A 12,732-nucleotide genomic window follows, 5' to 3' on the forward strand; every position below is an offset into this window, starting at 1 on the left:
GAAGAACGGGAGGAAGAATCAAAGGAAGGGCAAAGGGCAGGCGAGAGAGAAGACTGAGGAGCACGAGGGTAAGGAGAGAGCAAAACCACAGAGACAGTGTCTGGAACTCAGCCTGTCACTCCTGGGGCAACGGAAGGACTCGGGCCGAAGGGTCCAATCAGGCTGATAACCCTTCGAGACAACGTGTGAATGACTCGAATGGTTTCTGGGACCATGGACCACTGTCACGGATGTGATGACAGTGCCCTGGACATTCCAGGGGAAGCAACTGAAGAATTACAGGCCACAGAAAAACATGGACTATAGAAGGATCAAAGAATGGACGAAATTATCCAAAAGTTTGTGGAGCCAAATTTATGGATGATTTAGAGGGTTTTGTAGTTTTAATTCTTACTATCAGATTTTTTCACCTCACAGGCTCATTTTAGAACCTAACCACATATTAAATAAAACTGCACAGGACGAATGGAATGCAAGTGTATTGTAAGGGGTTAAAGATAACATTAACTTTTTTGTGTCCTACAATAAAAATTTCCATAAGTCACAGTGAAAATACATGTAAGGACTGAGATCTTAAAAAAATGATTTGTTTAAAACGATTTATACGTTCAACTAATTGTTGGAAAACAGACACTCTGCAGTTTTGCTATATTCCATGATTTCCTCTAAGAATGTGTTGTTGTTGTTAATTTTTGTCTTTTTAAAACAGAATGCAATGATAGCCTACAGACACCAGAAGGTAGTATCCTAAAAACTAGCTGGCAGGTATGATGATCCAACTATTCTAGGAGCTATATGGTCTTGAAGTCAAACTAATGCTTATTGATTACAATGAATGGTAAGTCAACTCTATAATGACATGTTCTTATAATAACACTTATCATTACACATCAAAATGGACATTCATAAGACTTGGTACTTTTATATTTTGTTTGTGCTTATACCAAATAAATTAAAAGCTGTATTTTTTTTTTCAGAGACACTATTCAAATCAGACTAGGAAAACATAACTAATTACTCATTTTTTTATAATTTTTTTTTTTATTTGTAGAGATGGGTCTTGATATGCTGCCCAGGCTGGTCCTGAACTCCTTGGCTCAAATGATCCTCCAGTCTTAGCCTCCCAAGGTGCTGGGATTACAGGTATGAGCTGCTGCACCTGGCCTAATTACTCTTTATAATAAGATCTCTATGGCAATAACTTGCTATCTGAATGATCAAAGCAAAAATTACTATTCACTTACTTGACTGCAACAATCATCCCAAAGGTAAGCATATTATTATGAACACTGGCTTTTTCTGAGTAACACACTGAAAGGTACATTAACGTGTCATTGTTCTGGTGTAAAATATTACTTCTATTTTATTCCTCATTTCCAGATGTGTTAAGAGTCTAATATTGTCCCCAGTATATATGGAAAAAAGAGAGCGAACAGGAAATATGAAGAAAACAAACTGAAATGACATTCCATGCAAGAACAGATATGATCAACATCTATAGCCAATAGTTAGTGAACCACCAGGGCCTACAGACACTAGAAACATTTATTAGCAACTTAAAGAATGTCTATCATCTTGCAACAGCTTCCTGCTTTACAGGATTTTCCACTGCTATCTAAAAGTCCTTCTAATACAGGAACTTTTTATCAGCTCCAGAAAGAAGTTTTATATCACCTATCTATTTAACTATTTATTTGCAAAATCTCTAAAAGTCATTTTCACAAAATACAGAAAAGAAACTCCCTCCACTCTGGTGATGAATTAACTTACTGCATCTTTTTCAGGGTTGCAGACTTTCACCCAAAGAATATGGTCCAAGAGCCAATCAATGGGTTTCTCCTTGTAAAACATGAATATAAATTCTACAATCAGTGTAAGATCCGGCGCTTGAAACATTTTACCTGAAAAGATATTCCCAGTTAATAGCTGCAATAAAGAAACCAAACACCAAAATGGCTTACATTTGTGAAATCTTGTCCACTACATACACTGAAGCTTGTGCTTTCAACTATAAATCATCAAAAACAATTTATCCACTTGTATAATCAAAATTAAAGCTGCTTCAGCTAAGCTTTCTCTTGAGCTGTCACCTGGGTGTAAACAGATGTAGTGAACTCCTGATATTATTATAATAATCTATCATATACCTACTGACCCAAAGCATTCAAAAAGAAAGTCAGAGATTTTCCTTTCTTATCTTACTAAGATTCTTCCCATTAAAAAAAGGAACACCGAGAGGTTTAGGTAAAAAATTTTCATCTAAATCAATAAATGCAAAAAACAAGGACTCCTAATTTTCTCTTCACCAAAGAATTCACAAATAAAGATAGTTTTTGACTCTTAGGTTTTGAGTTAAATGATCAAGAAGGTAAAAGATCCAGCCTCTAAGGCTTAAAGTTTTAAAAAGTACCATAGGAGATGAAGCGCTATCCTCCTCTGAGTATTATTTGAGCCTTGTAAATTTTCTTCAGTTCTTCAACTTTAAACATATTCTTTTTCTCTTGCTTCAGCCTCCTGGGTAGCTGGGATTACAGACACCTGCCACCACACCAAGCTAATTTTTGTATTTTTAGTGGAGACAGGGTTTCACCATGTTGGACAGGCTGGTCTCGAACTCCGGACCTGAAGTGATCTGCCCGCCTAGGCCTCCCACTACACCTGGCCAACTTTAAACATATTCTTTATAGCTGGCTAAATTTGAAACATTAACCAAAAAACATTTAGAAACGAGTGCCCCAACTAGTTAAGAAAAAAAAAGAATGAAAATTAATTACCAAATGCATTGCATGAAAATACTAGGAATTTATATGAAAAAAACCTTTGTGGCACTCTTTTTAAAAGAACCCCAATCTTATGCTAACAAAGGGGCTGGAAATGTCAGAGAAGAAAAAATCAAACGTGCTCACCAGGACCATGGTTGGCACTGTGAAGAACTCTAGAGTAAATACAACCATCTTAGAACCATCTCCAAATTCTACCTTGGGTTGACTTTTATCACGTCATACAAAGAGGTTTACCTAAGTTAAGTTTTCTCAAAAACAATCCATTTCCATAGGAAAAAAATAACTTTAGGACAAATAAGTACTTTGTTTTAGATTCTGAGAGTCACAGTTATTTCTGAAAAGTAGCTAAGTGTGACACTTTTCTTACCGATGAAGCCCAGCTGGGAAAACTCTAGAATCATCCATTCCTCAGAAGAAAGTTGAAGTGCAAAGTTTTTTATGGTATTAAAATAATTCTGCTTGACAATAATATCATCTTCAAGCTAGAGAAAATTGAACGATCATATTAATACATCAAAACGAGAAGGAAAGGTATTGATAGGAGGACATTATTACGGAAAAATGGATAAAAGCACACTTTTATCATGAAAATCGAGAAAACAATGTTAAGAAAAATAAAAATATAAAACTAGATATTACTAAAAGAAAGTGAAGAAAATAAAATGGAAGACATACACTGTAAGTCAACTAAACCACTCCTTTACTATGAGAAACAACAACGAGGAAAACGAGAATATCATTTTCAAGTAAACAGCAGGAAAGATGTTGACATGAGAGTGGATGGGGCAGAAAGAGAACAAGATAAAGGTCTTATCACAGCAGGAGTTATGGGGAGGGAGGGGGAAAAAGAGAGGAGGATATCAGGATACAGTCTATGGGAGAGAAAGCACAGAGAAAGTTTAAACTGTATTTAGTAGTCTTATTGCTAGTAGTGATAATGGTATTGATATTTTGAAGCTATTTTAGGTATATTATAGAATAAAATTATATTATTGGGACATTAAAAACCAAGGCCTTTGATATAAAAGAAAATAAATACATATAGAAATTCAAAAAGCTAAGTAAAAACCATATAATTTTATTATAACCCTAAAATCTTACATCTTAATCCAGTTTGAATTGGAACTATCTATACAAACTTGTGATTTTTTTCCTCTGTAAAATAAAATATGCTTTTTTTTTGCAGAAAGTCCTAGAAGCAAAAACAACACAATAACAATGAGCATCTTTAAGCGCCCAGATCGTGTTCCTACATACCACACACCTTGAAGAGGAACAGAGCTCCTCAGAGAAATGATCAATTCTAGATCTGGGATAGGAAATGTGCAAGATGTGCTAATCGTCAAAGAATCAGTCAAGATTACTGAGGCTAGGCACTGTGCCTAGGCACAGTGGCTCACACCTGTAATCCCAGCACTTCAGGGGGCCAAAGCAGGTGCATGGCTTGAGTTGCCCAGGAGTTCAAGATGAGCCTAGGCAACATAGCAAGACCTCATCTCTACAAAAAATAAAAAAGCTAGCTGGGCATGTTTGTGGGTACCTGCAGTCCTAGCTACTCAGAGGGCTGAGGCAGGAGGATCACTTGAGCCCAAAAAAAGATTGCTGGACTTACGTAGGAAGGATATAAAAGCCAATTTGAAGGGGTTCCCACTGGATTATGATGTACCAATGAAAGCATCAATAACAATAATGATTGCAATGGATTGAGGCAAATCAAATTTTTTTTTTTTGAGACAAGAGTCTCACTCTGTTGCCAGGCGCCAGGCTGGAGTGCAGTGGCACGATCTCGGCTCACTGCAATCTCTGCCTCCTGGGTTCAAGCAATTCTCCTGCCTCAGTCTCCCAAGTAGCTGGGACTATAGGCATGCACCACCACACCCAGCTAATTGTATTTTTTTTTTTTTTTTGAGACGAAGTTTTGCTCTTGTTCCGCAGGCTGGAGTGCAATGGCGCGATCTCGGCTCACAGCAACCTCCGCCTCCTGGGTCCAGGCAATTCTCCTGCCTCAGCCTCCTGAGTAGCTGGGATTACAGGCATGCGCCACCATGCCCAGCTAATTTTTGTATTTTTAGTAGAGACGGGGTTTCACCATGTTGGCCAGGATGGTCTCGATCTCTTGACCTCGTGATCCGCCCACCTCGGCCTCCCAAAGTGCTGGGATTACAGGTGTGAGCCACCGCGCCCAACCAAATCAAATGTGTTTTAAATATCCATGAGTTCATAATGATACATTGTTTTTAAGGTTCAGGGGGTACATGCGCAGGTCTGTTACATGGATATACTGCATAATGCTGGGGTTTGGGCTTCTACTAAACCCATCACCCAAATAGTGAACATAGTACACCCAACAAGTAACAATAATACTTTTAAAACAGCCACCACTGTAGATTGCTAAGGCACCAACTCTAAAAATTGCTAAGAGAGTGAAATCAAGCATTTACTCTACCTTTTCTTTAAGAACCATTTTTCAAGGTAATCTAATAGTTAAGGAAGAAAAATTCTTTATAGAAGAACTCAACATAGCATTTAGAACTAAGCTAAGAGCATTAGCAATTACAGAATTAGGAAAGCACCACTTGGAAACTGCTAATGAAATAATTGACCTAGGGAAAAATAATCAATGGATGCTGAAACCTTAAGTGGAACAGCTGCTGGGGAGCTAAATTTATAATGCAGCAATGAGGCAGGCAATACAGAACCCACCAATTACTCTCAGCATGGCTGGAGGTGGGACCATCTGATGTAACGTGCTTTGTGGCTTTTTTTTTCCTTTTTTTTTTTTGAGATGGAGTCTCCCTTTGTCACCCAGACTGAAATGCAGTGGCACAATCTTGGCTCACTGCAACCTCTGCCCCCTGGGTTCAAGCGATTCTCCTGCCTTACCCTCCCCAAGTAGCTGGGACTACAAGCACATGGCATCACACCCAGTTAATTTTTTTGGTACTTTTAGTAGAGATGAGGTTTCACCATATTGGCCAGGCTGGTCTTGAACTCTTGACCTCAGGTGATCCACCTACCTCGGCCTCCCAAAGTGCTAGAATTACAGGCGTGAGCCACCGCGCCAGGCCCATAACACACCTTCTTATGTGCTACAGCAAGAATTACTCAGTACCACCTGTGAAGTGCCTGCATCATCTATCAGTTTTCCAGAAGGCACCGTGTTCAACTCAGAGTTGTTTGCGATAAAGCACTTTATGAAACTGTATGATGCTGTTGGTGGAAACTCCATTCAAAGCCACAGCATCTCCCTTTCCTCTGAGGTGTATGTCTGTGACAATTACAAAGTAACCCCTGGCTCTACTGCCTTTTGGAAAGCATTATTTAAGAGTTGTGGGTGTGATACATTCCCAAAACATGCAACTGTGGAGTCACATCCCGGGGGCATAATTATCAAGTCTGGAATAAATGTCTTTGCTGCATCACCTCTCATCCTAGTCTTCACCAAAATGTCCCATGTAAAATCTATCCTGTATGAACATTTAAAACTAGCATTAACTGAGAACTTTTTAGGCTCATATGTTTTTCCCACTGATACTTGTAGATGACAATGAACTCACTGAGAGAATTCCACATAATGAGCACGTGAAGACTTGAATATAAAGCAATTCACTCTTTCCTGAGGCATAATTTTTGGGCAAATGTGATATTTTAAGACTGTTCAGGCCAGGCACGGTGGCTCACGCCTATAATCCCAGCACTGTGCAAGGCTGAGGTGTGTGGATCACTTAAGGTCAGAAGTTCCAGACCAGACTGGCCAACATGGTGAAACCCTGTCTCCACTAAAAATATAAAAAGTCAGCCAGGCATGGTGGCAGGCACCTGTAATCTCAGCTACTTGGGAGGCTAAGGCAGGAGAATCACTTGAACCCAGGAGGCAGAGGTTGCAGTGAGCAGAGATCACACCATTGCAGTCCAGACTGGGCAAGAGGGAGACAATTTCTCAAACAATAATAATAATTATGTTCCAAGCCTGAGCAACAAAGTGAGACCCTGTTTTTACAAAAAGTAAAAAAGAGAAAATTAGCCAGGCATGGTGGTGCATGCCTGTGGTCCCAGGCACACAGGAGACTGAGGTGGGAGGATCACTTGACCCAGGTCAAGGATGCAGCAAGCAGTGGAAGTATGTTTGCAACACTGCACTCAGCCTGGGCAACAGAGGAAGACCCTGTCTCAAAAAAAAAAAAAAAAGTGTTCACTGATGCCAGTGGCTCAAACCTGTAATCATAGCTCTTTGGGAGGCAGAGGCAGCAGGATCATTCGAGGCCAGGAATTCAAGACCAGCCTGGGCAACATAGTGATACCCCCATCTCTACCAAAACAGAAATACAAAAATTAGCCAGGTGTGGTGTGTGTGCTTGTAATCCTAGCTTCCTGGGAGTCTAAAACAGGAGGATCACTTGAGCCCAGGTGTTTAAGGCTGCCATAAGCTATGACTGTGCCACTGCACTTCAGCCTGTGTGACAGTGAGACTGTCTCTGAAAAGCAAAACAAAACAATGTTCATTGAATTTGTCTTTGAAAAAGCTCAACAATTAGAAGCAATCTAAATGACCAACAGGAAGGCTGACTATGATATCTAAATAACAGTACTTCGAGAAGGGATTAAAAATCACACCTATCTATATTTATTGGCATATAAAGGTACATATCAACAATATGTTAAGTGACAGCAAAAAAAAGGTATCAGGCAGTACATATAGCATGATCCTCTACTGTAAAAGAGGGTTGTGTTAGAGTGACATCAGAAAGACAGAAAAGGAAACCCAGAAACACAAGGCACATTCCCCACACGACACACAGATTTAAAATCTGAGCATTCAACAGCCAGAGACCCACTCTTCGGCACAGTACAGCATGAGGAAACACTCAATTCCCATCTTCTGCCTGAGAAAAAAGAAGTTGGTGTACACCCTGTGTTCTTTACTTTTTTAAGTGTAGCCAGAGGGACTGATTTCTGTCTCATCTAAATCAAAGCAGTGACAGGAACAGGGAACCAGGTTGGGGGCTAAGAACAAAGGCGATCAATTGGCACCAGAGGCTGCAGTACCAACAGAGAGAAACTAGGTGGAGCTCCAGCACTGTGGCTTACTGCAATACCGACAAGGTCACAGGGCTGCAAAGTTCCTGAGCAGAAACCAGGGACCTTCAATTAGATTACACCCACAAGCCCACAGAGGACATGCTCAGAAAAGGCTCAAAAGGGTTCCAGGGTCTCTAACTAGGCTAACTGAATGAAATTTTCCCACTACGAAACCAGACTGCAAAGACTGGGAGAGGTGGCTGATTTTTCAAATGCCGAGATCTCAAAACAAAACAAAAAAAAGATATACAAATAAACGAAAATATGGCATATCCAAAGGAACAAATTAAAACTCCAGCAACCAACCCCAAAGAAATGAAGACATATGAATTGCCCAGTAATTCAAAATAATTGTCATTAAGATTGCTCAGTAAATTAAAAGAGAGCAGAGATAGACAACTAAATGAAATCAGGAATATGATACATGAACGAAATGAGAATATCAACAGAGATAGAAACTATAAAAAGTCAAAGAGAAATTCTAAAACTGAAGAATATAAAACCTGAATTGAAAATTTCACTAGAAGGACTAAACAGCAGACCTGAGCAGGCAGAAGAAAGAATCGGTGAACTTAAAGATAGGACTTTTGAAATTACTGAGGTACAGGAGCAAAAAGAAAAAAGAATGAAAGAAAAATAATGATATTCTAAAGGACTTATGGGCAGCAAAAAGTGAAACATACACATTATGAGAGTTCTATAAGGAGAAAAGAACCTATTTGAACTTCCCAAATATGAGAAGATAAATGGTAGGTTCAAACAAGTATTATAATAAAGCTGTTAAAAATCACAAAGAATATTGAAAGCAGTAGAGGAAAGTGACCCATTATATACAAGATAGCGTCTATTAGATTATCAGCAGATTTCCTAGCAGAAACCTTGCAGGCTAGAAGACAGTGGAATAATGTGTTAAAACATACAAAACAAAAACCGGCCAACCAAGAATACTATACCTGGCAAAACTGTATTCAAAAGTAAAAAAGTCTAGGTGCAGTGGCTCACACCTGTAACCCCAGCACTTTGGGAGGCCAAGGCAGGTGGATCACCTGAGGTCAGGAGTTTGAGACCAGCCTGAACAACATGGTAAAACCCATCTCTACTAAAAATACAAAAATTAGCTTGCATCATGGCGGGTGCCTGTAATCCCAGCTACTCAGGAGGCTGAGGCAGGAGAATTGCTTGAATCCAGGAGGTGGAGGTTGCAGCAAGCCAAGACTGTGCCATTGCACTCCAGCCTGGCAACACAGCAAAACTTCATCTCGGGGGAAAAAAAAAAAAAAGGAAGAAGAAATTAAGACTTTTCCCAGATAAACAAAAGCTGAGTGAGTTCATCACCACTAGACCTGCCCTACTGCTGAAGGAAATTTTTCAAGTTGAAGTGAAAGGTGAATAAGCAGCAATAAGGCACCATATAAAAACATATAACTCCCTGGTAAAGGTAAATATCCAGATAAATATAGACTCCTGTAGTAAAGTAATGCAGGTGCATGAATCTCTTTAAAATCTGGTACCCCTTTTAAATCTTTTAATCACATAAAATCACTTCTTAAAGACTAAAGGCATAAACAGTAACTATAAATCTAAATTAATGTATATGCAATATAAAAAGAGGTCACTGGTGTCATTGATAAAGTGCAGGGGAGGCAGAGATGTAAAGGAGTAGAGATTTTATGTCATTGAAGTAATCAGCTTTAAATAGATTGTTATAACTTTAAGATATGTAATTGTAAACGTAACTATAAAATGAATATCTATTGAATATACACAAAAGGAAATGGAAAGGAAATCAAAGTACGTCACTATTTTAAAAAATCAACAAAACACAAAAGAAAGCAGCAAGAGAGGAAAAGACAGACAAAAAAATCCAAGACATACAAGAATAATCAAGTAAATGGCAATAGTAAGTCCTTCTGTATCAGTAATCACTAAAAATGTAAATGGGTCAAACATCTCAATTAAAAGACAGTTAGGCCAAATGAAATTTTTTAAATGAGATCCATTAATACACTATTTACAAAAAATTTACTTTACATCAAAAGACATACATAGGTTAAAAGTGAAAGAATGAAAAAAAGATAATTCATGCAATCCAGAACCGAAAGAAAACAAGGGTGACCATACGTAGACAAAATAAAACTTTAAAACAAAAACTGACACAAGAGACAAAGAAGGACATTATATAATAATAAAAGGGTCAAATCTCTGAAAAGACGTAACAATTCTAAATAAAGATGCACCTAATAATAGAGCTCTCAGATATACGAAGTCAACACTGACAAAACTGAAAGAAGAAACAAACACTACCTCAGTAATAGTAGGAGACTTCAATATTCCACTTTGAGTTATGGATAGAACGATCAAACAGAAGATCAATAAGGAAACAATGGACTTTACACTATAATAAAGTGGACCCAACAGACCTAAAGAACACTGATCCCAACAGCAGCAGAATACACATTCTTCTCAAGAGCACATGGAACATTCTCCAAGACAGACCACAGGTTAGGCCCCATAAGGTCTCAACAATTTTTTTTTAAGACAGGTTCTCACTCTGTCGCCCAAGTGGCACAATGTTCACTGCAGCCTTGATCTCCTTGGCTCAATCAATCCTTCCACCTCAGACTCCTGAGTAGATGGGACTATAGGGATGCACCACGATGCCCAGCTAATTTTTTCTGTATTTTTAGTAAAGACAGGATTTCATCATGTTGCTGAGATGGGTCTTGAACACCTGAAGTCAAGTGATCTGCCCACCTAAGCCTCCCAAAGTGCTGGGATTACAGGCGTGAGCCAGTGCCACCCACCAATGAATTTAAGAAGACTATCTTCTCTAACCACAACAAAATGAAACTAGAAGTCAATATCAGAAAAAAAAACAAACAACAACAACAAAAAAAAAAAAACAGGAAAATACACAAATGTGTGGCAATCAAATAACTCACCACTATACAACCAATGGTTGAAAGAAGAAATCACAAGGAAATTCAGAAAAAAAATCCAGAAACAAAAGAAAACAGAAAAACATATACAAAAACTTATGATACGTAGCAAAAAGCCATGCAAAGAGGGAAGTTTATACCAGTAAACATTTACATTAAAAAAAAAAGAGAAGAAAATTCTCAAATCAGCAACCTAACTTTATACCTCAAGGAAACTGAAAAAAGAAAACAAACTAAACCCAAAATTAGCAGAAAGAAGAACAAAATAAAGATTGGATCAAATAAATAAATAGAAAAAAAACAGCAGAAAAAAAAATCAAAGCCTAGAGTTGGTTTTTGAAAAGATCAATAAAATTAACAAACCCTTAGCTAGATTAGCTAAGAAAAAAGGAAGAAGATTCAAATAACTAAAATTAGAAATGAAAGAGGGAACACAATTTCTGATAACACAGAAACAGAAGAATTACAAGAGACTACTAGGAACAAATTACGTTTCAAGAAATGGATAATCTAGACGAAATGGATAAACCCCTAAAAACATACAACTTTCCAAGGGTGAATGGAGAAATAAAAAATTTGAACACACTTATAAGAAGTAAGGGGATTAAAGCAGTAATCAAAAATCTCTCAGCAAAGAAAAGCTCAGGACCAGAGAACTTCACTGGAAAAAATTCTGCTAAACACCTGAAGAAGAATTAACATCAATCCTCCTCAAACAGTTCTCTTTCAAAGAACTAAAACAGAGGGAATACTTTAGCAACACATTCTATGAGGCCAGCATTCCTCTGATACCAAAGCCAGACAGAGATACAAGAAAACTACAGACCAATATTCCATGCAAAAATCCTCAACAGAACATCAGCAAATGGAATTAAACTGTGCATTAAAAGAATTATATACACCATAACCAAGTGGGATTTATAACTGCAATACAGGGATTGTGCAACATACAAACCAATCAGTGTAATACATACTACGTTAACAAAATGGAAGGAAAAAACACATGATCATCTCAACTGATATGGAAAAGCATTTGACAAATTTCAAGACACTTTCATGATTTAAAAAAATGTGACAAACTAGAAATAGAAAAAAACTTCCTCAACAAAATAAAGGTAATATATGAAAAGCCCATTGGTAATATCACATTTGACAGCGAACACTGAAAGCTTTCCCTCTAAGATTAGGGGAAAGGCAAGGAGTCTCACTTTCACCACTACTAGTCAACATAGTGCTGAAAATGCTAACTAGAGCAATTAAGAAAAAAACTAAAAGGCACCCAAACTGGAAAAGAAGTAAAATTAACATTATTTGCAGATAAAATGATCTTATATGTAGAAAAACCTAAAGAATCTACCAAAAACAACTAATAAACAATTTTAGCAAAGTTTTAGGATCCAAAATCAACACACAAAAAAGCTGCATTTTTGTATACTAACAATGACCAATCCCACCCCAAAAAAATCAATACAACAATCCCATTTACTATACTATCAAAAAAGATAAAATACTTAGGAATAAACCTAACTGAGGAGGTAAAAGATTTTTCTACAAAACATTTCTAAAAGAAATCAGAGAAGATACAAATAAATGGAAAGACATCTATCTTGTATTCATGTATTGGAAGACTTAATAATATTAAAATGTCCACACTACCTAAAGTGATCTATAGATTCAATACAATCCCTACCCAAAATCCCCAAAGCATTTTTTTACAGAAATAGAAAAAAATCCTCCTAAAATTTACACGGAGTCTCAAGTGAACCTAAACAGTCAAAATAGTCTTGAAAAAAAGTTGGAGGCTTCATACTTCCTGATTTTAAAACACATGACATGTCGGACACAGCAGCTCATGTCTATAATCCAACGACATATTGTGTTCTTGGTAAAAATTGGACTGTTGGGGGGCTAAAAACTGGACTGTTACAATT

At 37.6% G+C, this 12,732-nt stretch overlaps 1 protein-coding gene across 3 annotated transcripts in view; it reads right to left on the bottom strand.

Moving 5' to 3' along the window:
* MGAT4A (alpha-1,3-mannosyl-glycoprotein 4-beta-N-acetylglucosaminyltransferase A) overlaps window positions 1–12,732 on the bottom strand; it is a 116,085-nt gene that overhangs the window by 21,426 nt on the left and 81,927 nt on the right. For all 3 annotated transcript variants that reach the window (XM_032255391.1, XM_032255392.1, XM_032255393.1), the window contains exons 9-10: window positions 3,151–3,265; window positions 1,771–1,901 (exon numbers count right to left, since the gene is read on the bottom strand). In XM_032255391.1, coding sequence (XP_032111282.1) covers window positions 1,771–1,901; window positions 3,151–3,265 — 246 coding nt within the window. The remainder of the gene's footprint in view (window positions 1–1,770; window positions 1,902–3,150; window positions 3,266–12,732) is intronic.

Source organism: Sapajus apella, unplaced genomic scaffold (genome assembly GCF_009761245.1).
Source record: "Sapajus apella isolate SASKATOON/1434 unplaced genomic scaffold, GSC_monkey_1.0 scaffold89, whole genome shotgun sequence".
NCBI lineage: Eukaryota > Metazoa > Chordata > Mammalia > Primates > Cebidae > Sapajus > Sapajus apella.